General features: G+C 37.8%; 2 protein-coding genes across 2 annotated transcripts in view; both read right to left on the bottom strand.

Moving 5' to 3' along the window:
• LOC6640890 (low-density lipoprotein receptor-related protein 1) overlaps nucleotides 1–24,330 on the bottom strand; it is a 95,109-nt gene that overhangs the window by 36,581 nt on the left and 34,198 nt on the right. The window lies entirely within an intron of this gene.
• Nucleotides 14,152–23,012, bottom strand: LOC124459927. Its single transcript, XM_047009753.1, has 2 exons — nucleotides 22,786–23,012; nucleotides 14,152–15,125 (listed from the first exon to the last, which is right to left on the bottom strand). The coding sequence occupies exon 2, from the start codon at nucleotides 15,089–15,091 to the stop codon at nucleotides 14,225–14,227; it is 867 nt and encodes a 288-aa protein (XP_046865709.1). The 5' UTR covers nucleotides 15,092–15,125; nucleotides 22,786–23,012; the 3' UTR covers nucleotides 14,152–14,224.

Genomic DNA, 24,330 nt, shown 5'->3' with positions numbered 1-24,330 from the left:
ATAAATCGGAATAAAAATAATCGAGCCATACGAATAAACGGTTTCCTCTATGACACCCAAATGGATCGAGTTGGCCGATGGCGACTTCCTGATGGTGTGTTCCTAAGAGTAAAGCAGATAGACTTTAATTGCTTATCTCTTAATAAGAATTCAATATACGTAAATAAATATTGATGTTTGAATTTAAAATACATATGTAATAAATATGATTCATTGGACGTTTTTAATTTGTTTGACTTAAATTTAATCCAAAGGAACTAATAAGAAAAAAAATAATTATTGATTAAATTCCAACAAATACAAATCTTCTGAAACTTAATGAAAAAATTGCAAGTAAACTTTATAAATAATTTCAAAAGGTAAGCAAATTAAAGCACAGTTTTTATTGTTTAGTGGTTAATCTTGAAATGCCAATTAACAATTTTGTCCGTTTTTTATTTTCTAAGGACTTTCTAGTATAACAATTGGATCTGTTAAACTTAAACTTCTAACTAATAAACTTTATGTTGTGATAGAAGGGGCTTAAATTTATCGTTTCATATTAGACCTTAAGACTAGACCAATAAAAAATGTAGGTTCCACATATTAGATTACATTTAAACCTCTCAACACTTCAGGATGGTAAAATAAATATTCAAAAAAAAAAAATTAAAATAATTTAATTTCACTATTTACTAAGCATTTATAGAAACAGCTTGCATCCCAGTTATTTAGGAAACTGAACAACGAGGATCCCGGTTCGAATTGGGATTCTAGTGTATGGATGTAGTTTAGTCTAAGCCGAAGGCCTTAGTTTCAAGTGCTTGTAAAATAATGTTAGGTTGATAGTTTACAACTATATCCTATAGTTATAATAATAATAATAATAGCTTGCAGCCTAGTAACTATTTATAATGGAAGGATTGGGGACCCAATTCGCAATTGAGTATAAATAAATAAGTTATCCGTAGAATATGTGTAACTAAGCAACTAATAAAACTTTTTCGTTGAGTATCTACTATCTTTTTTCAACCTTAAAAGATGTTTTCAACTATAAAAGATGTTTTTCTTTAGGGAATGAATTTAAATTGAAATTTAAATCAATGAATAGAGTGTATTGAACCTATTGGTAAATACCATTAAAGATGCAGCTACAACTCCCTAGAGGATTGATTGATAATTTAGTGCACTATGTAAATTTAGGTTACATTTCCCTTATTGACCACTGCATAATTATAGAGTCTCTTTAACTCTGGTAAATGTGCCCCATTGTATGGTCATTAAACCACCAATTTCAGTGGCAAATCACCAACTGGCTTCATCCTTAAGCTTAAGGATATTACATTAGAATGAGGACCAAGACAGATGGCAACCTTACAAGTGACCACATGCCAAAGCCTGTGAAAGCATCAACTAACTAGCTTTGCTTTAAAATAGATTGCCTAAATTTTGCAATAGGTAGAAGCTGCTTACCCTCTTGGGTTTTCATCTAGTTAAATTGCATAGTAGTTTGAAAAATCAAGTCTCAATAATTCTGGTATAAAAGTGTTGTTTTAGTCTACCAACTTTTGCTTTTGCCACTTAGATTCCCCTTAGGATGCCAATATTAATGCAGAATGCCAGGCAGTCAGTCCGTCAGTCAGTCAGTCAGTACGTTAGTTGCTGTTGCTCAGTTGCCAATCAGTCAGTGAGTCAATTAACCGTTGAGGCCTTTCAGACTGGAATACATGGCCTGATGGCCTGATTAGAGGGCAAAAGCGAGAGAGCATAGAAGAGAAGTTTCCATTACACTTAACCTCTAAAAAAATAAAGCAAAAAAGAAATGAACAAAGTGAAAAACGAAGCTATTTCTGTTGCTCTTCTATACTGCGTGCCTTCTATTTTTTCTCATTAGCTAAGTGGCCAAGTGCGGGCTGCTGCTGGTTAACAAAAATTTTCACCATTTGCCACTGAACAATTTAATTTCATTCTTCTATCTCTCTCACATTCTCCCTCTCGCTTTTCTCCCACTCGTAGAAAATTTGTAATTATTTGATATCTCTGTTTCTCTTCTTAATATTTTATTTGGTTTATTAAGTGCTTTGTTGTCTTTTCAAGTGGTATAAATCACAAAAATAGACTGACACAATGGGATAATTGGATGAAATTGGAGTTGAAATTGAAATGGAATAAAGATGTCTTAGGAGAGAGGAGCCTAAACAACATTATCTTTGGGGGATGAAAGGGAGCCAAAAAAGATGATGGGAAGCCGCCCATATGGCTCTTAAGTATCTTAGCTCTTGAATGAAATGTTTTTTGAAATAAGTATTATGGGGGTATAAAAATTAAAGCTTTAACTGGAAAAAAGAAAATTGGTAAAATTTATTCAGTTTCATTCACAAGTTGTTGGCAGCTGGCGATAAACATTTATCATTTTGGCAAACAAATTGTCAACATGACAGCACACCTCGTCCTTCCTCTCTCTCCTCTAGCTGAGTCTCTGCTGTGGGCCTTTCCCTTTCGTTTTGGCTTTTTTTTCTTTTCTGCTTTTTTGGTCACATTTCAGCATCATTATAAAAATATTACCAGAATCCTTGGCCAAAAGGCATCAGCAAATAGAAAAACGTGACCACAAGGCGTGATAACAAGAAGTCACTGGGGACAACGACAACGACGCCGACGACATGAAAAACTTTTGCCCACAACCTTAAAGTGTTTGATAGATACATACATGTATATGTATGAATGGGATGCCGGACGGTGATTGGGTTGAGTTAGGGCTAAAGTTGATTTGATGGTAAGGGCCACTTTTGTCAAAGAAGAAAAACCGCTTTTGTGGTTAACTGGTAAACCACAATATCTCTCTGACCACCTTACATCAGATGCATTTGACAGGCAGCAGCCAAGCAGCCAAACAGCCACCTTCAACTTCATGACTTTGTACTTACTATATACTCTACCTAGACAGCAACAGAATCCGCTTTAAAGCTCAGAACAACAACACGCTGTTATTTCTCTCTGTTGCTCATTAAAAACAACAAAGTCAAGTCCACCTGCCGTAGCAGGAGCAGTCAGTTCACGTAATTGAATCACCCTCGAGAACATATTAAAACCCATCCACAAAGCTCCGATTTGTTAGTTGGTTGAAGGAGCAGCAGCCATGAGCAACCAACAACAACAAGAACAGCGGCATACAGCATTGTCTCTGCCTTTTGCGGTCTGTCCTTCATACTACAAAATGACCGATTCGAGGGCTTAACTCTGCAGCTTGTTATTCTTCTACTAACAGATGCTCTGCCCTTCTACCATAAGGTGTTTAAGATTTCATAAGAGTTTTGCCAATAGTTTGAAAGCTGCTTTGGAATGGGAATGTTTTCAGTATTTCTTTATCCAACTTTTCTAAAACTTTTGTTAAAGTTAAGTATGAAACGACGCAAAAGTAAATAAGGGAAAAGTTTTATTGATTTCTAAACATAATATTTTTTTTTTGTTTTCTTTAGTACTCTGTGCTAATGTAAAAGTAACTGTCTTAAATGTTTAATTGAAATTAAAAGGGTGTTTAAAACCTTTTAATTTAGTTACATAGATTTTGTGGATTAAATTTTGTTATTTTTTTTTTAAATTCAATTATCGATAATGATATATTTGTGTATGTTTTATGACTGTGTTTGTTTTAACACTTGGAATGATAGGCACAAAAATCATTTGGCAAAACATTTGAATAAATAATTTGCTAGAAAAACTAAACGACCATGGAAAAGCTAATCATTCTCAATTTTGTATTACCTTTTATTTGAATTTAGTTAAAATGAATTACAAAATTTTGTAAAAGAATAAATTTGAAACATTTTCAGAAGAAAATTGTTTTTTTTTTATCACGTAAGAAATATTTAAAAACCTATCAAAAGATCATTATAAATATTAAAGGTACTATTGGGTTGGGATTCCCTATTTTTTAGTGCGTAATTTTACCTTTACCCACCCAACCCATTTTGGGCTTTTTTTTTTACAGCAAGTTTGTATGTTTTCAAAAATTCTGAATTTTATTTGACTATATTTCAATCAAACGGAAGTATATAGTTAGATACACAAAAATTTGATTGAATAAACCTTCAAATCCAGTTTTGTAACCAGTTTCCTCCCAAACTAAAAGAGGCAGAAATCAGCCCGGTCCAAAATGGTTTAAATTTAATACTATATTTAGAGTAAAAATAAATAATTAACAATATTAAAACGAAAAATTTAAGGCATTGTCAAAAAGAACGTGTTTTTTTTAACAGGTAAGAAATATTTCAAAAACTTTTTAAAGATCAATTGTTCTTTACAACGTGGGAAATGTTTAGGAAAAAACATTCCAGCATAATATTCAAAAGAAAATCTTAAAAATTGAATAAATTTGCTCAAAATTGTTCTTTTAATTACATATCTCAAATGTACCTTATAGATTTTTTGATTGAAAAAGAAAGGGTATACTTGTATAAGGTTTCCCCAAAACCTTTTTAGTTATTCTCTCTTGTTTTCTGCAATACGAATTTTTTTCAACTTTTTTTTTGTGTAGTGATTCAACAACATGTCGTCCACGTTCTCGACGTTTGCCTCGTTGCAGTTTGAACAGGTTCAGAAAAGACAACAGCAACAGCAATAACAACAACAACAACAACAGCAACAAAAACAAGAACAAAGGCTGAAAGAAATCACGTCTGATAAATATAAGCGTATATAAAAACGCAGGCACAAACAGATATATATATATACATATATACATATGTATATTGTAGATATAGATATAAACCATATATATACCTACACACACATGGATATGTATGTATGTTTGTGTATACATAGGTATATATAGCCTGGACGTTGACTTGATTTCTGCACTTGGCGGCGCTTATCATTTGTCTGCCTTGGACCTGGTTAGCAGCCATCTAAAAAAGAGTGCTCCACTCATCGTGGCACATATGTGAGATTTTGTGCTGGCCAAAAGGGTTTTTGTGATGCTGATTCCTACTACTCTGATTCTCTGATTCTGACTGCCACATTAAGCCAACTAAAGTTGTCTCTATCTCTGTGCAGGCCTCCCTAACCTCTTCAATGCCTTCCCTTTCCTCATACTGGGCCCCCACCCTCCCCCTTTTGGGTCGTGGTCTTGGCTTTGTCATTCTTAATGCAGAAATTTGATGCCAGCTGCTTGTTAAGCTTCGTCTTTTTCTTTGACTTTGTCTTTCAATCGTTTTTTTTTCTTCTTCTTTTTCTGTGTCTTATTTTCATTTTTTTTTTCTCCTGGTGTCTTCTTGCATTTGTTTGCAGTCTTGTAATTTTCCTTCGTTTCCCACATTAAATGCAGAAAGGAAGGGGGAAAAAAAAGAAAAAAAAAACTCATCATTGAAAAGTTCAATGAAGTGCACCAAGGAATTGCAATTTGTGATTGTGCAAATTTAGCTTGATGATGACTTTAAGGCCGGGTTAATTTTCAAACGAAAGGTTAAAGTGGCCTAAAGTTCAAATTTGAAAGCAATACGAAAATCTATTTAAATGTCAAAGTGAAATAACTTTTGTTTAGGTAATCATTTTCATATAAAGTCTTTGTAGAAAGACTTTTTAATATGGCTTATTAACTAAGGTCAAGGCAATGGAATAAACATGGACTTGACATAGCCAAAGAAAAATCTTCTTAAAAGACGGAAATGATGCAGTAAACTTCTATTTATAAAGAAGAAAAGGGAAAAAAGTAGCCTAATCATGCATTGGGCATAGGCTTAAATCCCAATGGTAGCGCAACTGTTTCCCACAGGGACTTTAGAGACAAGTTCTAAAGCCGTTTTGACTTGTTTGCGGCTGTAGAAATTAAATTAACGTTTGCTATCGCTTAGAAGACTTCGAATGCGAAACAAAGACAGTCTTTTATACATATATGTTGTGTTCAAAGGAATTCTACAATTGAGAAAATATATCTATTCACCGAAACTAAACAAAATAGGTCGTTCCTTTCGCTTTTAATTACAAAAAAAAAACTATTGCAAGTCGAATCTAAAAACCTGAATGTTTACTTGAACTTAAATAGTACACTTTTTTTCCTATCTAACAATAAGAAGTAGAAATTGCTTATGAAATATAAATTGGCTTGTTTTCAAAAGAATTGGTCTAATTTTTTGTTTCGATTCCACTTTATGCTCATGTTTATTTTCCCAAAGTCCAAATAGGAGTTTTTACTTATTTTGTAATCATTTCGAAACTGAAAAGATAATAATTAGTCAAATAGTTAATACTATGTAAATAATACAACTATGTTTTTTCACTGTATACAGTTTGAGCACCTAAAAATAAGGACCAGTGCTTAAAGGAAATCGCCCGATAGCCAATTTAGATTATTTTCATTTCATCTATTTTTCATTTTCATCTATTTAACCCATTTTAGAAGAATCGTTTAATTTAATCTTATGTACTTCTCAATTCTTATTTTTGACAAAATCAGAAAAATTACCTCGTTTTTTTCTTTTTACTAAAAACTTCGCCCTTAAATTCAGACAAAATCATCTAACAATAACAACTTTACGAAGTTTAATTGACTTTACAGATTCGATAATTCATCCTATGGGTCAATTACCTTTGGATTTATTTTTAAACGAAACAAATCCTCGATTCTCCTTTAATACATAAGCATTGACAGACAGTCAATCAACAGCTGGGACTTAACTTACAAAGCTCTAGACAGTTCTAGCTGAAAGCAGCAATAAGGCCATCAACAGCTGCAGATTTCCTGGGCTAGGCCAATCGTTTATATTCAACTAGTGGTGGGTGCGCCGAAGCGGACAACATCCTTCTATCCTCTGGAATTAAACCTAATTAACAAAGCCAGATGTAGGAAATTGCCTGAAAAACCACAGCCACTGTCTACTTAAGTCGGTTGTAGCAAATCAGAAGACACGAGCTGCGGTTTTTAGGCTTATTTAAGTGAATACAGCATTTTTTGTTGCACTTTCAAATAAAAAACTACTGGAAAATGCTGAATGTCTTCAAAGTACTTAACAAGCTATTAACTTTGTTGCACAGTGTCTTGATCTATGAAAAATCGTTTTAAAATTTGTGATTTTTATCTTTATTATCTTTTTTTTTATTTGGCATTGGTTAAGAAATGTAACTAATTTTCTTAAAGTTTAAAAAAATATGTTTTTTATTCCAAAATTGGCTTATCTGGTCGAGTTTTAGCAATATGTTTATATTTTCTATCTAAACTTTCGATTATTTCGTTCGTTAGCTTTTAAAAATTAGCTAGAACATCCTCATACGAACAGTTGTTATTTATTTTTTTAGACCGCAAAAAGAAATTCATAAATTTAAAGAAACTAAAAACCCAAAACTAAAGTTTTTACAATTTAGAAAAAGAAAATGGAGAACTCAAAGTTTGTATTTGCTCTTTGAAATTTCAATTTTAAAAAAGTTTGTACATTTTTGTAATCTTGACTTTTTGCAGTTAAGTTTTTAGCACTTTATTGAAGCAATTGAGCAACTGTTCGAAGGTCTTTTAAAACCCTTTTTTTTACCATGCAGCCATATACAACCAAAAGCAATACTCTTTTTTGAGAGTCTACTTAATAACCGCCTCTTTTTGTTACAAAATAATGTCTTGGCACAGATCAATCTAAAATTCAAAACGGTCATAGACCTCTTCTTGCTACTATTGTCTTCTTTTAAAACTTCAACTTTGTGTTAATTTGTTTCAGGCATTAAAAGTTTCTGTTTTTTTTTTTTTTTGTTCAACTCCTTCATTAATATTTAAAATAATTAGAATATCCCCCTGGTCAGTTTTCTTAACATTTTCTCTAATATTATGAAGCCAGAAGCAAAGTAGAAATAAGAATATAAGAACCTTTGGGCCATTTTCAAGTTGCTTAACACCTGACCCAACCAATAACCCGGACAGCTTCTTATGTTATTTATGAAGTCTCAACGAGTTTTCCAAACACTCAAACACACAAACCAGAATGAGAATCAAAGAGAGAGGGAGAGGCAGACAGAATGGTAGCAAAGTTTCAGTCAAATGCCCACGCGGGTTAAATTCAACACCTGCCAATCCACTTGGCTTCCTGCAACCTGCTGCTTACCTTACCCTACCTTTCTCCCCTTCTCTTCTCATCATCATCATCCACATGAACATCATCCTTCTCCCGCATACATATGTATCTAATCTGTGCAACTAATCTCATTGGAAATCAATCTAAAATAAATCGATCGACAAACTAAACACACACACACACATACAAAGAGAGTGTCGTGTGTGTCTATGCTCACATTATAATGTGATTTCCAGCTGTAAATGTGCAATAATTTATTCAAATTCCCAAATGTGTGCTCTCCATAGACATTGGCTATTAATATTTACTCGATTCTGTTTGACTTTTTTTTTATATACATATATATGTATAGGTATCTTTTGGGTCAGATATATTCTGCGTGGGTAGTGGCTTACGTTTTGAGTTGTTTTTGTTTGGCTTTTGAAAGTCCGATTAACCCAAACTGAACATAAAGTTAGCCAGAGGGGCCGGCAATCAAGTGAGCAAACTAGTTTAGACACCACACAGACACAATTTCTTGCTCTACCTCTGTGCCTTCTGACTCTGAATCTATGGCAATGGCTATTTACCTGGCTCGTTGAGCATCCAAGAGTTCCACCAAGCCGAAAACGAAATCAAAATCAAATAGAAACTGTAACACAAATGTTGAGTGACAAGTTTTGTTTTTTTTTATATTTCTTACTTTTTCTTTTATGGAACTTCATAAGTAAATGCATATTAAATTGGGCGTATGGGGTGTGACATTTAATTGGCAGGGGGGAGCTACCGAAACCAAACAAATCGAGAAAAATCTGGTAAGAATGTGTATTAAGAGTATAAGTTAGTATGATCGACTTAAAGAGACTCATTATTAATAAATGTGAAACTTATTAAATAAGACTAAAAGACAAGTGTGAACTGGTTATAATGCTTATAGAGGAAAATCAGTTGGATATACTTTTTATATTTCTTTATTCTTATTTGTATTTCAAAGAATTGATTCTAAAATTGCTTGATTATATAACAGGAAACACAATTTCAATGACTGTTAATCAAACCAGTAGGAAATATTCGGGGGAAAAGCAAAATTTAGAAAATTTACTCCCCAAACAACCGTATTTCAACTTTTGAACTAAAGAAATATCGCAAATCCCATAAATCACATATTTCCTCCTCCAAACCTTAAGCCCGACACTAAACCAAACTGTCAATAGAACTACTACTTATACTTGTATACCTCTTTAATTATTGAATTATATGATAATCGATTAAAAACTAACGAGGCTCAAAAATCTATCAAATTTAATTGAAGTATTTCAAAACTGTCATTCAATTGATAAATTAATGTATTTGTCTAACTGTTATTCAAAAAGTTAATGCAACTTTTAATCAAATTGTTAATCTTATTGATAACGCAAACAAAAAAAGTTAATATTATGTTTTATATTAATGCGAAAATTTATGTGTTAAATTGTATAATATATAATTTAAATAATATATAATAAAAATAATCAAACAAATTAACAAAGTGCTATTGCAATTCATATCTGACTGTCCAATTTAGGATCAATTTATTATGTTCTCCACTTATATATATTTAAATAAAAATATATACAATTTTTAGCTAGTTTAAGTAGTTAAATTCTTCCTAGCTATACAAAAACCACTTAATAATTATTTAGTTACAACATGTACAAGCATTTAATTAGTTCTAACAAATTTTATAACTTTAACTCTGAATATTAATTTCAAGATTTACACATAGTTTTATATATATCTGTACAGTGCAAGTTAATAAAATGAATGAAATTAATGATTGAATGCTAGACTACTAGAGATATGGTTTAAGTTTAAACATCGGATTCATCTGAATCGGCTACAGATAAACCAAACAAACACTGGATCATGACGAAAAATATCAAGTTTGCTTAAAGCCAAAACAAAAACCGTTCACACGCTTTGGTAAACATTTAAGAACATAGCAATGATATAATACCAAGTAGCCATCGCTCAGCATGAGATATAAACAATTTTAGACCCGAATGCGAGAATGTCATTAGAATAAGTATTTCTTAAGAAAAATTGTCGACTCCTAGCTCCTAACAGTTCATATATACACATTTTAATAAATGAAATCAGTTTATATTTTAAATTCAAGGAATGACGATTGCGTTTTTTAGTTGTCGTATTAAAATTCCCTATTCAGATATTCTCCGAGACCACTTATCATTCCTGAATTATTGTTCCTTTAAATAGTTTTTGACTTCTGTTTCTACTAACTCTAGCCTAATACACCCCTTGATTATCAGTCATTTCTGAGAAGCAAAAAAAAAGGCCTACCAAAACTATTGAAATTGCTGAAATATTTCTTAGCTCGTTTTATTTATTTGATTTGCAGTAAAGAATTCCTTCGAAATATAAACATTTAAGCGTCGGAGTAAAGAACAATGCTGGTATTTGTTCTAGACATGGCAAAAAATATTATGGAGGGGAAGCAATGAATGATTATTTCCTCTTATTCGTTTCTCTTATGGTACGCTGTCCACTCGAATGAGCTTAAATTAACCTTGACAGATTAGATGTAGACGATAGTCAGGCCACTTGTAGTAGGAAATATTTCTCATTGGTTCATTCGCAAAATGTTTATCAACAAATGTTCTGTCGGGTCTTTCATTCGGTTCTTTTTTTTTCTATGACAGCAACATCCATTGAGTGGGTGAGTGGAATGGGGTATTGGCAACCTTTTTGGCCCCACACACACTCAAACACACACACACGGAAATTGATTCACTTCCATGACTTTTGTTGAAACCGTAAAGCAGGCACGTTTCCTAGAAAAAGCGTTTTTCCCTATATGGATTTTGTTTGTTGCGTTACGGTCAATCAAATTTTCCTGTGATTTGGGCAAAATACTTTTTTGAATTTACTTATATTACGTGTAGATATTTGCGTTTATACATACATACATGTGTGTGTGTGTGTGTGTGTGTGTGTGTATGTCTAGGCAATTTCCAACCATGCAGAGAAACCAAAACAATTCAAACAAAAATCAACGGCATAGAATATCAGCTAAAAGTCTTAAATATTCCAAAGAAATATATATTTATCAAGTGTACCTACTCCTGGGAGCAATAAAAATATTGATGCATGTAACCTTACACATACACATACAACACTCACACATACATATGGGTAGATTATTGTTCGTGCGCCTACTTATCACGCTTGACAAAACTTATGTCATTGATATCGGATTTCAATATTTTTTGGGTCATCAGTTTCAAGCATACATATTACTTGATACGGGCATCGACTTTAGACTATCCTCCATGAGTGAGGGGCAAATTTATCCTTGCTATCTTTGTTATTTTTAAGATTAAGTGGCCTTTATAAGTATATATAAGTATATTAGTCCTTAGACCTTGTTGGTAACATTGATATTTAACATTGATGAGCTTAATTTTTTGGCAATTTAGTTTGATTTATTTGTATGAACTGATCAAGAAATCTAAAGACTATCGATCTAAAAATAAAGTAATTTATATGCTCTTTAAAAGTCTCCTAATGATATAATTGCTAATTTTTAATCGAGGTTTGACAGTTTTAACCAGAGACCAAAAATAATTATTATTTCCCAAATATTTATTGAAAAAATCATCGATATAATAATTGTTACAAAAACCATCAATGTTAATTCTTATTTTTGATTTTTAACCCTTTCAGGACTAGTGTTGCATATAGATAGTAAACACTCTGTATGGACCCATTTTAATTTGGTCCCGAAAGGTATTTCTCCTCTAAATGTTAAAGGTTATCCATTTACAATTCTTCATTATCCAATGACAAAAATGTAAGTATTTATCTGAATAATGAGGTTTCTCTATATAATAAGTTATTGTACATAAACTAGATTAAAATTCTTCCTTTTCCTTTAAACAAAATTGTAAATTTTCTACAATAAACATTGGATTATGTTGATTGATTGAACGTATTAAATATAAGTCTCTATCTGTATAAGCTCTTTGTGTAAGCCAACTGACAAACTAATATTCAAAAAACCTTCCTACAAAATGTTGCTACATTCCAAAATCCAAATCCAAGTGTCTTAGTTTTTATTACACACAAATCTTCGCAAAAACAATTAATATATCCGCTGTAATTACACACACGATGACCTTAATATACTCACTTCAAACATATTTACAGGGTAAATATAAGAAGACCACAACAATCATGTAAAAGGAGAAAGACAGAGAGAGAGAGAGAGAGAGAGAGAGGGTGAGAAGGGAGGGAGCAACAAGGGAAATGCAATTGCTTCGAATTCTCAGACCTCTCATCCATAGATATTGGCATGAAAATCTGTTGTTTATTTCTTTATCTTAAAGATACTTTTGTGCTTTGGGGTATTTTTTTCTGGTTTTCCTTTTTTTTTGTTTCGTTTTTTCTTTTGTTTTTTTTTTATTTTGCTTTTCTGTTTGCTTTTTCGTTTCGGTTCTGTGGGGCATTTTGACAGTCTCAAGGCTGACCGAGACTATTAAACTGCCAAAGTGCGCCCATCACTCAGCAACAACAATTTAACAACAATTCAACTTCGCTTTTCCTCTGTATTGACCCCTCCCCCTCTATCCACCTCCCATAAACACACAATTGACTGTGTGTCTGTCTGTGTGTGTGTGTGTGTGTGTTTACTAAAGCCTCAAATTACGCTTAAATTGTTTTTACGCCTCCTTTGCTACTTGGCTAGAGAATCCAAAGTGAGTAGAAAATGTATATATAAAACCTATTGACAAAATTAACTTTAGAAAAAAAAAACAAACAGAAAAAAGGTTCTTTTTGAAATTCACACGAATTTTTAATGCACTAACTAAAAAACTTTTAATCTATAGTTTAATTGAGATGGGATCTTGTTTAGCGCACATAAGGATGTATATATATTTATATACTTGGCCTGATTTTGTTTTCAATTCGGTTTTTATTAAATCATTTACCTATTTTATTCCCTATATCAAGGATTTGGTTTGAAATGCTATGGATAAATAACTTATTCTAAAGTTGATAAAATTTCTTAAAAACCAAAAAAACCAGAAAAATGGAATAAACTAAAGTAAAGTAAAAAAAAGTACTTTTGAATCGTTTTTTTCGAATATTAACTTGCTTATAATGACAAAATTCTACTAGATTAGATTAATATTATTGGAAAAATGCACATATTGATTGAATTGAAATTAGGTAAACTGCAGACATTTTATATTAAATTTATATTTCATAAATTTCAGATCCAATTTTGAACACAAAATTAATAAAGGTGACGAGTATCCTCTTAATTATATGTTCAGAAGATTTTGAAAGGATTTATAACCTATATCCAAACTGTATTTTAGCCGACTTGAGGTCCATAAATCCTATGAATATTTTAAGAACTGTTTTTTTTTTTAACCAACTAATTTTAATTAACGACTTTTCTAGGTTTTGTTTAATGTTTTATCTGTAGGGGCTAGAAAAATCTCGATTAGAACTGAAATACTGTGATATTTCGTCTTTATTCATTAAGAATTTCCTTAAAATTCTTGACAAATTAACAAACATAGAGACTGCTTTCTAAATTATTGGAAATAAGTATCGGAAAAATTAAGGCTCTTAGATATTATTCCGCCTTTTTCCTAAGGCTTTGGTCTTTAATTTTTGTTACCTTTGTATTAAACTGGCTGCTTTTTATGTCATTTGAAATGAACTATATAAAATTTGAATTCCTTTTGGTACAGATAAACATGAAAAATAAGATCAAAGAAATTAATAATACAAATTGTTTAGGTTTTCTTGCTTAATAGTTTTCTTCCCCTTTAAGTTATTTTACAGGCCTAGTCAAATAATACATATTGTATGTATTCGTAGGGGGGTTGAATTTCCTAAGTAGGCAGCTAAATGAATTTTTTCCTTAAAATGTCTTCCTTCAAGAAATTGGGCACTGCAGCAATCTCACTTCAATGTTCTTTTTTATTCACTTGTAAGTTTGACACTAAAACTAGCTTAATTAAGAGCAGGGCACCAAGCCCCGCTTGGAGCGAAGTGTGGGGAGTTCTTTCGTGGGGAGAGCGATGGGCACCATCGGGAGAGCGGCGCGAGGTGAAAGCTTCCGCCTCCTTTAACCCTTGTGTTGCCCGGTTGGGCATAAACATGCTCCCCCCCTTGCAGGAGTGCAAGACCCAGGCAGTTTAATGGCACGCTCCGGACAGGGTCCAGCCAAAAACTGTGCGCATCGCAATCGGCCGCCCGCCAACCCCAGGTAGACTCCCTTCTAGCATGACCTCCGTGATCACATCCGCGCCCAGGACCAGAGACACTGACGACGGTCGGTAGAACGTCTCATCCGCCAGGACGATGCCCTCAAACTTTTTGGCGATCTGTGGGTCCACCGGAGCGCTTGGAGTGCGGCAGCACAAGCCATCGACCACCTTCAGGATCGCCTCCAATCGCCATCCTTCACTGATTGGGGACCGGATCACTGCTGCCACCGCTTTCTCTGCCCCTATATTGACGGCTGTCAACTTGAAGGCCGTGGCCAATGACGTCGCCATCGACGATACCGCAGAACAAGGGTCCACCAGGGCCTTCACGTCGAAGGTTTTTCCCTCCGTCTCAATGCGCACCATCGCCGTGGGCATCAGATGCGGATTGCGGTGCTGCAGCAGTGTGGTCAAGGTCAGTTTCGGATCGGAGGCTGGCGTTGGCGCGACCCTTCGTCTGGAGGACTCGGGGGTGACTCGGCGTACGACGGAGCTTGGAGTGCGTCGACGTGGCTGTTCATGGAAGTGAAGCAGCGTGTGGTGATCCTCCTCACAGATTCGGCACTTATCACCGCTTAAGCAGCTTCCTCCGGAATGTTGGTGGGCCAGGCAATTGGCGCAGTACTTATTCGCCAGCACTGCCCTCATCCTCTTCTCCACGTTCAGCCGCAGGAAGCGACGGCATCGCTTCAGAGGATGGATTCCGCGACAGACTCGGCAACGGAAGGACTCAGTTCCTCGCGAACATCTGCGCTCCTCTTTCGATGCCTGTACTGAACGCGGTCTCGGAGCCATGGAAACGGGATCTAGGTTGACGAATATCAGGAAGCTGCCGGGACAAATAATGAAGAAAGCGGATTAATGTAGGACGATAAAACACATATTACTACTGGCAGCTCGGCCCTTCTTCCTTGGGAGGAAGGACCAAGTGCTGGACGCTACTGTAGTTTTACGTAATGGGTTTGAATTCTTTCTTCTGGAGGAAGAAAGATCAACTTTGCGACGGGACGCTTCACAATACCGCGAGCGGTAAGCAGTTCGACGACGCGGACATTGCCGTCACTGCCAGGGTGTGTCTGGTGGATTCGCCCGAGACGCCATTCATTAAATGGAAGATTGTCGTCTTTGAGTACCACCAGATCGCCCACTTCAAGATTTTTAGAAGGGAATCGCCACTTATTGCGCTTATGTAGCTCCTTCAGATACTCGTCTTTCCATCGGGTGCAGAAATGCTGACTCACGGCCTTCAGACGCTGCCACCGGTTAATGATAGACGGTACCTGATCCTTGATTTCAGGTTCCGTCACGGATAGCAATGGACCGCCAACTAGGAAATGGCCTGGGGTCAAAGCTAAAGAGTCGGTGGGGTCTTCAGACATAGGAGAAATCGGCCGCGAGTTCAAACACGCCTCTACCTTAGCCAGCAGCGTAGAGAACTCTTCAAAAGTATACCTTTGGTTGGAAGTGGCCTTGTAGAACAGAGTTTTAAAACTCTTAACTCCAGCCTCCCACAACCCTCCCATGTGTGGTGCCCCGGGAGGGATGAAATGCCAGGACAGATTCTGATGGCTGTAGTGGGATAATATTTTCTGCTGGGTAGAATTTAGGAAATCTTTTTCAAGCACTCTGGATGCACCTACGAAGTTTTTCCCGTTGTCGGACTGCACTTGCTGGGGACACCCTCGCCTCGATACAAAGCGAGCGAATGCTGCCAGAAATGCTTCGGTACTCAAATCCGAAGTTGCCTCAAGGTGAATGGCTTTGGTGGAAAAGCAAACAAAGACACACACATATCCCTTTGATATGCGGCAAGCGCGGCCGGTGAAACTCTTGATGTCGAAAGGACCTGCAAAATCTATACCGGTGGTCGTGAAAGGACGTGCGAAAGTAGTTCGCTGGGCCGGAAGGGTGCCCATTAGCTGTGATTGCAGCCTTCTTTTATAAATCACACAGACTTTGCATGAATTGACCACCGATTTTACTAGATTCCGCAGTCTTGGAATCCAGTATCTCTGTCGGATGAGACGGACTACCAGTTGGCTGCCCCCATGGAGAGAGATCTGATGCGTGAAAAGCACCAACAGCCGGGACAACGGACTTACTACTGGCAACAGAATGGGGTTACGCTCATCGTAACTAAGGGCCGCTGCTTGTTGCACGCGCCCACATGCTCGGATCACACCTGATGCGTCAATGAAAGGATTCAAATTGAGAATGGTGCTAGACGTGGGCAGAGATTTCTTCTGCTGTAGACACCGATGTTCCGTCGGAAAGTAATCACGCTGAGTGACTCGGATCAACGCCTGGAGTACTTGATTGATCTCGCTAGAGGTCACCTCCCCGGAGTAATCGTTTGGCAGTTTACGACACCTTCTGCCGAAACGGATCACATATGCTATCACTCGTAAGGCACGTGCCAGATTGGAAAAACGAGATAATATCTCGTTGGCTGGCTTAGCGATCGCGACGTGGACCTTCACTACCCGCTTCTCCAAGGCAGTGTCTAGTGGGAGTGGTGTCGCTCGCTGCCAGGACTCTTGTGGTTCCCGTAGCCATGGTGGGCCGTGCCACCACAAATCCTTGTGTACCAATTCCTGCGCACTCAGGCCGCGGCTAGGGAGATCTGCTGGGTTGTCCTCTGAACGAACGTGATTCCATGGGGCGTCATTTGTTGCCGTCACAATCTTTGCTACCCGATTTGCGACAAACGTTGTCCATGTGCAGGGTGGCTTGTTTAACCACGACAGTACGACGGTGGAATCTGACCAATAAAAAGCCTCCGCATTATCAACTGGAAGTTGCGGAAGAACTGCAGCTGCCAGTTCCGCTAAAAGTGTAGCTCCGCATAATTCAAGGCGGGGCAATGAAACCGTTTTAACCGGGGCGACTCTAGATTTCGCTGCAAGAAGGCAGCATGATATGCCTTGGTCATTGCTAACGCGCACGTAAATTGCGGCACCATAAGCCCGCTGTGACGCATCGCAAAAACAATGGAATTGGATGTCGGAATTTGGGTCATGAAGAACCCATCGTGGAATTCGGATCTGGTCAAGGAAGGAGTAGCTCTTTGTAAAATCCTGCCACCTGTGATGGAGTTCACTGGGCAATTGATCATCCCACCCTAGCTCTTGTAACCAGAGCTCTTGCATAAACACCTTGGCTTGAATCACAAAGGGAGCCAGCCAGCCAGCGGGATCGAATAGCTTGGCGATCTGCCCGAGGACTTCTCGCTTAGTATAAGCTGACTTGACATCTTGGGGTGAGATGACAAAATAAAACTCATCCGTAGTCGCTTTCCATCGGATTCCCAGTGTTTTCGCTGTGCTGGCCTCTTCGATGTCGAGGAAATCAGCATTCAGTAAATGACTCTTTGGAATACAACTGAGCACGCTCTTCACATTCGATGTCCACTTGCGCAAGGGAAAGCCAGCTGAACCAAGAGCGTCTTGAAGTTCATTGACCATTGCGATTGCCGTTGTTTCATTATGAGCCCCTGCCAGGACATCATCGACATACATATAGGACTTGATAATATCGCTAGCCAAAGGAAATTTGGATTGTACATCACTTGCGAGTTGCTGAAGTACTCGGATGGCTAAGAACGGAGCACAGTTAATGCCAAACGTGACGGTATTCAGCTCGTAATCACCAAGTTGCCCCTCTTTATTTCGGAACAGGATCCTCTGAAATGGCGTGTGGATTGGATCGACCATAATTTGGCGGTACATTTTTGTGATGTCGGCATTGAAAACTACTCGGAAAAAACGCCACTTGAGAATCTGAGTAGTGAGATCGGACTGAAGTACCGGACCAGGGTAAAGTATGTCGTTGAGACTTACTCCGTTGGTGGACTTGCTAGAGGCGTTAAAAACTACCCGTACCTTTGTTGTGGTGCTGTCGGGCTTGAAAACCGCATGGTGTGGCAAATAAAAATTGTTATTAGTGCCGTCAAATGGAACCTGACGCATGTGGCCCAAGTCCAAATATTCTTGGATGACGGCGTCATACTCAGTTTTTGCCGGAATATTTTTAAGGAGTCGGCTTTCGTTTTTTAGGAACTGAGCCAATGCCCCTGGTCTGGAATGACCAAGGTTGATGTTGGTTGGATCTCGAAACGGAAGTGAGACCGTATATCTCCCCGCAACATCTCTTCTTGTGGTCTTCTGGAAATTGACCTCGCAAACAGAGTCAGAATCTTCTACCGGTTTGCCCGGTAGATCCTCCACCTCCCAAAACCTTGTGAGAAGAGTTTCAAGTCCCTCCTCTCTGCTAACTGCGACCCTCGTGGTGAACGCGGCACATGAACTGACGGGGACCCCTTGCAACGGGCCTGAAATGACCCAACCGAATCTCGTCTCTTGAGCCATTAAAGATCCGCACACTTCGGTCTGGATGCCGGAAAGAGTCACCGCTGGTATTACATCAATGCCAAGGAGTAGATCGATCTTTGCCTTTAATCTGAAGGAGGGGTCGGCTAGAGGAATATTGGGCATTCCTTCCAGTGTGGCTTGGGCTATCGTACATGACGGCAAATCATCAGCAACTTGGGACAAGACAAACGCTTCTATCTCGATCTGGACTGGAGGTCCATGCGATGACCGAATGCTTATGTGACAGACCTTCAAGGTTCTATTGACCTTTCCGTTAATGCCTGTCACTTCGGCCCTGACAGTTTGGAATGGTAACTTCATGAGTCGGAACATTCTTTCGGATATGAAATTGGCTTCAGAAGCCGGGTCTAATAGCGCCCGTGAAGCATAAGTAGTGCCCTTGTGCCAAAAGTCCACGATCGCTGTACCTAGCAACTTATCTCGTGAGGACCTTGCCTCAGAGGTAAAGTAAGTCCGGACAATATTGTGCGAACTGGGCTGAGCTGGGACCGACGTTGGATTATTCTCCGGTCGGGCGTCCTTGTGCAAGAGCGTATTGTGACGCCCCTTGCACGTGAAGCAATTGTGCTGACTCGGACAATCTTTTACTTGATGTCCTCTTGCGAAACAGTTCAGACAAAGGGACTTTTTCTTTATGTATGCCACCCTCTCTGGCACCGTCATCTGAAGGAAGCGGGGACATCGACGCACCGGGTGATTCTCCTTCATACAGAGATCACAGGATTTTGGTTTGGTGGTCACCTTGGCTTCAAATGTATTAGCCTTTCGGGTGGCTGGAATCGGATTTCGTGGAGGTTTCGATGTGGGAACCGAAATAGCCATTGCAGTTGTATTTTCCACCGCTTCGAGCGTACGGAACCGCTCAGTGAGGAAATCGTCCATCATTTGCCACTCTGGAATGGCAGTCTTGTCTCCCAGAGATTGCTCCCATAATGAAAGGGTATTCTTTGGCAATTTGATGGAACAGAAAAATACGAACATGCCTCCCCAAGTGGTTACTGGCAGGCCACAGTGCTCAAAAGCGCGAATGGATGCCTGCAGAGCATTCTGATGATCCTGTAATGCTTTTCCGGACTCATGGGAAATTTGAGGCAGGTCAAGAAGTGCTCGGAATTGGCTGTTCACGATAAGTCGCTTATTTTCGAAACGCTGTTTAAGTGCATTCCATGCCGTTTCAAAACCATCATTTGTAAGCGGGAATTTTGCTACAATGAGGTTGGCTTCACCCCTCGTTTTCGCTAGGAGATGGTACAGCTTTTCAACAGGGGAAATTCGCGAATCGCTTATGTAGATGGCTGTAAACAAGTCACGGAACGTGGGCCATTTTAAATAATCTCCCGTAAAGACTTCTGTGTCAATGGGTGGCAATCGACAGCCTCGTTCTGCTGGTGCAGAGGTAGGCGCATGACGGTTCGGAGGAGTCGGAGCAGACCTTTCATGGATAAGCTCGTTTAATCGAGCCGTGCATCGCTCGTAAACTTGATAGCATTTGTCATATTTAGCTTGGATGGCTAAATCTTCAGAGTTATCGTCTTTACCATCTATGAGTGCCTCGCATTTCTCATATTCCTGCTCGACCTTCTCCCACAACGCTTGAACTCGATCACGACGGACTTGGAGCGTAAATACGCTGACCTCGGACAGTGACGTGACGTGGTTGTCGACTTCAAACTGACTTAGTTTATCGCAAATGGAACCAAACTTCTTCAAAGCCATGGTGGAAGCAGCTAAAACCCTTTTGGTCTCGGACCGAGTGACTCTTGGGGCGGTTACCAAAATCTGTGGAAGTGGTACCAATGATTTGACCTCTTTTTGGCTTGCTCGTCGTGGCTCTGACGTGGCTTGCTGAAAGGTCGTGCTCGATGGTGCGGACTTGAGAGTTAGTGGACTAGAGAGGGTCTGAAATGCTCGGGAAGGAGGAGTAGTAGGGCTGGTACTCCTCTGGCGCTGACCTGGAGCAGCAATTGAGGATTTGCTCGGGGCTGCAGTGTTCTCAGCTGCTTTCTCGTCTTTTGACGGGCTCGTGCTCATAACCCCAGAGAGTGGCGGTTATAAAGTGGTGAGCTGGCTTGGCACGGCTTGAAAATTAGCCAAAAAGACGAACTGGAACGTTTGGGAAAAACTGGAACACTACCAAACCACTTGAAGAACGGCTTTGAAACGCCTTGAAATAGATTGAAAAAAAAAAAACCAGAAAACGAGCTGGTACGTTTGGAATGACTTGGAACACTGCCAAAAAACCCTAGGAACGGCTTGGAACACCTTGGAATTCAAATATAACTACAAAGATGCGACTTGGAGCGGGTGGAAACACTTTGGAATTGAAATCGAACCAAAGATAAGACTTGAAACGCTTGGAAACACTTTGTAATTGGAATCTAACTCCAAAGATACGACTTGGAACGTGTGGGAATACTTTGGAATTGCAATATAACTCCAAAGATGCGACTTGGAACGTGTGGGAATACTTTGGAATTGCAATAGAACCAAAGATACGACTTGAAACGCTTGGAAACACTTTGGAATTGGAATCTAACTCCAAAGATACGACTTGGAACACGTGGGAATACTTTGGAATTGAAATATAACTCCAAAAAATACGACTTGGAACACGTGGGAATATTTTGGACTTGAAATGTAACTCCAAAAATACGACTTGGAATACGTGGGAATACTTTGGAATTGAAATAGAACTCCAAAAATACGACTTGGAACACGTGGGAATATTTTGGAATTGAAATATAACTCCAAAAAATACGACTTGGAACGCGTGGGAATAGAATAAACAAAAACGCGGAACACAAATTTTTACCAATTAAATATTATTCGATTTTTTTCCTCAACGTGACCCTTCAACCTATATACCCCACAAAGTGCCTGCCAACCTAGGGTATACAGCACAGCTACTTTTGGTCGTTTGCTTTGTGCCGGTCTTTGGCACATGAGCTTGCAGCTGTGCTGGTATACTGCAGTTAAGCGGTACTTATGTATGCTCGTATGTATGTATGTATATAGGCTGCAAGGGATAGCGGGATTTGTTCGCGGTGGTGGAAAAATATATTTGTGTGCGAAAAAATTAGAAATTTTGTGGAATGTATATGTATATGGATATGAATATATATATGTAAAATTTTATGTATGGAAAAATATGTATATATATGTATGTGTATGGATATGTATATATATATGTAAAATTTTATGTATGGAAAAATATGTATATATATGTATGTGTATGGATATGTAAAATGTTGGAGTATATATATATGTATTTAAAAATTTCTTTTTCTCTTTTTTCTTTTTTTTTAAATATGAAAATATGGAATGGCGATATGCAGAGGTGTGAATGGATCGGATTTCTTTATATAAATTAATGTTTTTTTTTTTTTTTTTTTTTTTTAATATGATTTCTTTTGCTGTGTCTAACCGATATGCCCCCAACTTTATAGGGTGTCTGGTCACCAGAAATGTCTAAGTGTGGCTTTTATATGTGAGAGGGTGGTTCACTTTCGTTTTTTTTTTTTAAAAATCTTTATTATTTGTATTGAAAATTTTCTTCTCTTCGTTGAAAACCACCTTTCACTGCGCGCACACTTTTCCCAGGAGTGGACTGTATTTGCACAAAACCTTTATTTTTGGATTTAATGTAGCACTGGATATGTTTGTAATTTTTGTCACATTCACACACTCTGCTTGCATATACATATATATCTTATATGTAGGAGATCACTTTTTTCGTAGGTTTGATTCACTGCATACATACATATGTGTTAATATTTTTTTGAAATTGCGAAAAAATATATATTGGAAATAGGCAAATAAAATATGGCGCCTTATATACTTGGCCTATATATGCCAAAGTGCGAGGAAAAAACTTGAAGTGGGCGAACCAATATGGCGCCTTATGTACTGGACACATATATATGTATGAAAATTTGGGGACCAAAATTTTCTCTCCTTTGAGGAGGAAAAATTTGCGCGAAAGTAATTTTTACTTGGATTAGGAGAATCAATGGCAACAATTATATGTATGTGAGTATGGGTACGGATGCTGGAGGCATGTACATGTACTCATATACCTATAATTTGCAAAAAAATTACTTAGCTTGAAATATGGATGAAATTCCACCGATGCTAGTGGTTCGAGAGGATCTTAGTATCCGGCTCGAAGGACCAAATGTATTCGTAGGGGGGTTGAATTTCCTAAGTAGGCAGCTAAATGAATTTTTTCCTTAAAATGTCTTCCTTCAAGAAATTGGGCACTGCAGCAATCTCACTTCAATGTTCTTTTTTATTCACTTGTAAGTTTGACACTAAAACTAGCTTAATTAAGAGCAGGGCACCAAGCCCCGCTTGGAGCGAAGTGTGGGGAGTTCTTTCGTGGGGAGAGCGATGGGCACCATCGGGAGAGCGGCGCGAGGTGAAAGCTTCCGCCTCCTTTAACCCTTGTGTTGCCCGGTTGGGCATAAACATTGTATATTGACACGTTACTTTCGATTTCACCATTTCCAAAATTAAAATTTTCTTACATCGCATTAAACCAAATAAATTTTTACATTTCCTACATAGTCATAAATTAAGAATGTCTTGTCCATTGGTTCATGGGTTGTATGGTGTCACAATAGAGCTTTTAAATTCAATCTAGTTTATCTTGCTTTCCCACATTTTGTAGTCAACAATTGAAGTGCTTTCTAATAGACTAAATCAGCTTCACAAAAATTGTTAGAGCACTTTTATCGCCGAACAACTACTTGTTCACATTTTTAGCACATCATTTGGCAAACAAAACCAACAGTTTTTAAAGCATCATTCCACACCAATTGCCGCCCAGTGTTTGCCTCTTAGTTCGTTTCTCTCTATCTCTATCTCCCTTGTTTCCATTGTCATCACCCACATGGGGTGGTGATAGGGGGGGAGGGTGGTTTGGCATTGTCTAGTGCCGTCTCGGCCATCAATAATTTATGCATTCAACCATCAATCACTTTGAGCTGCTTACTTTATGCTAACTGGAGGAGAATACGCACAGTCCAAAGAGAAGAACGAACGAAGGCAGGCAGCAGGCAACGGAATTGAAACGTAGTCCAGAGTCCAAAAAACTTAAGTAAAATCACTGAACTGTGTTGTACGATGTGGCGGAGGATTTGCCTCCTCCTTCTATATAGTCCATTCTTGAAAGGCGCAAAATGGTTTTGGTTAGTATGAAAATTGGCATGGCAGAGCGCAAGGGGGAAGAAGGTTACGGTTTTGAATTGCTTGTTGGTAGGGCAGAAAGATTTGTTTTTGGTGGGGAGTTGGCAGAATTTTGTTTTTTTCTTTCTTTATTGTGGGGTTGGTTTCCATTTCAATTGTACGCCGAGCTTATATTTTATGTATTTTTGCTTCATTTTACTTATTTTGGCTACATTTTTGCTTGGCATTTGCCTTTGGTTTTTATGCTTATTCAACAAAAACGAAACTTTTTCGTTTGGTTTGTAGTCATCCTCCTCATACTGATACTCATACTCCTTTTTCTTGTGCTGCTGCTCCCATTTTTTTGTTTGTATGAATTCGTTTCTGTTCGTTTTGTAAATTTGCAAAATTGCTTCCTTATTTCATTTTTGGCAAATAAACTGCAAAAGAAAAAAAAAATAAATACAAGAGAAAATT

The sequence above is a fragment of the Drosophila willistoni genome (genome assembly GCF_018902025.1).
Source record: "Drosophila willistoni isolate 14030-0811.24 chromosome 2L unlocalized genomic scaffold, UCI_dwil_1.1 Seg168, whole genome shotgun sequence".
Classification (NCBI taxonomy): Eukaryota; Metazoa; Arthropoda; class Insecta; order Diptera; family Drosophilidae; genus Drosophila; species Drosophila willistoni.
Note: the sequence above shows the minus strand (reverse complement) of the source record. Positions and strands in the feature narration are given on the sequence as shown.

Excerpts from the sequence above, each read along its gene's own strand:
- LOC124459927 (XM_047009753.1), bottom strand. The coding sequence starts at position 15,091 with ATGGCTCCGAGACCGCGTTCAGTACAGGCATCGAAAGAGGAGCGCAGA.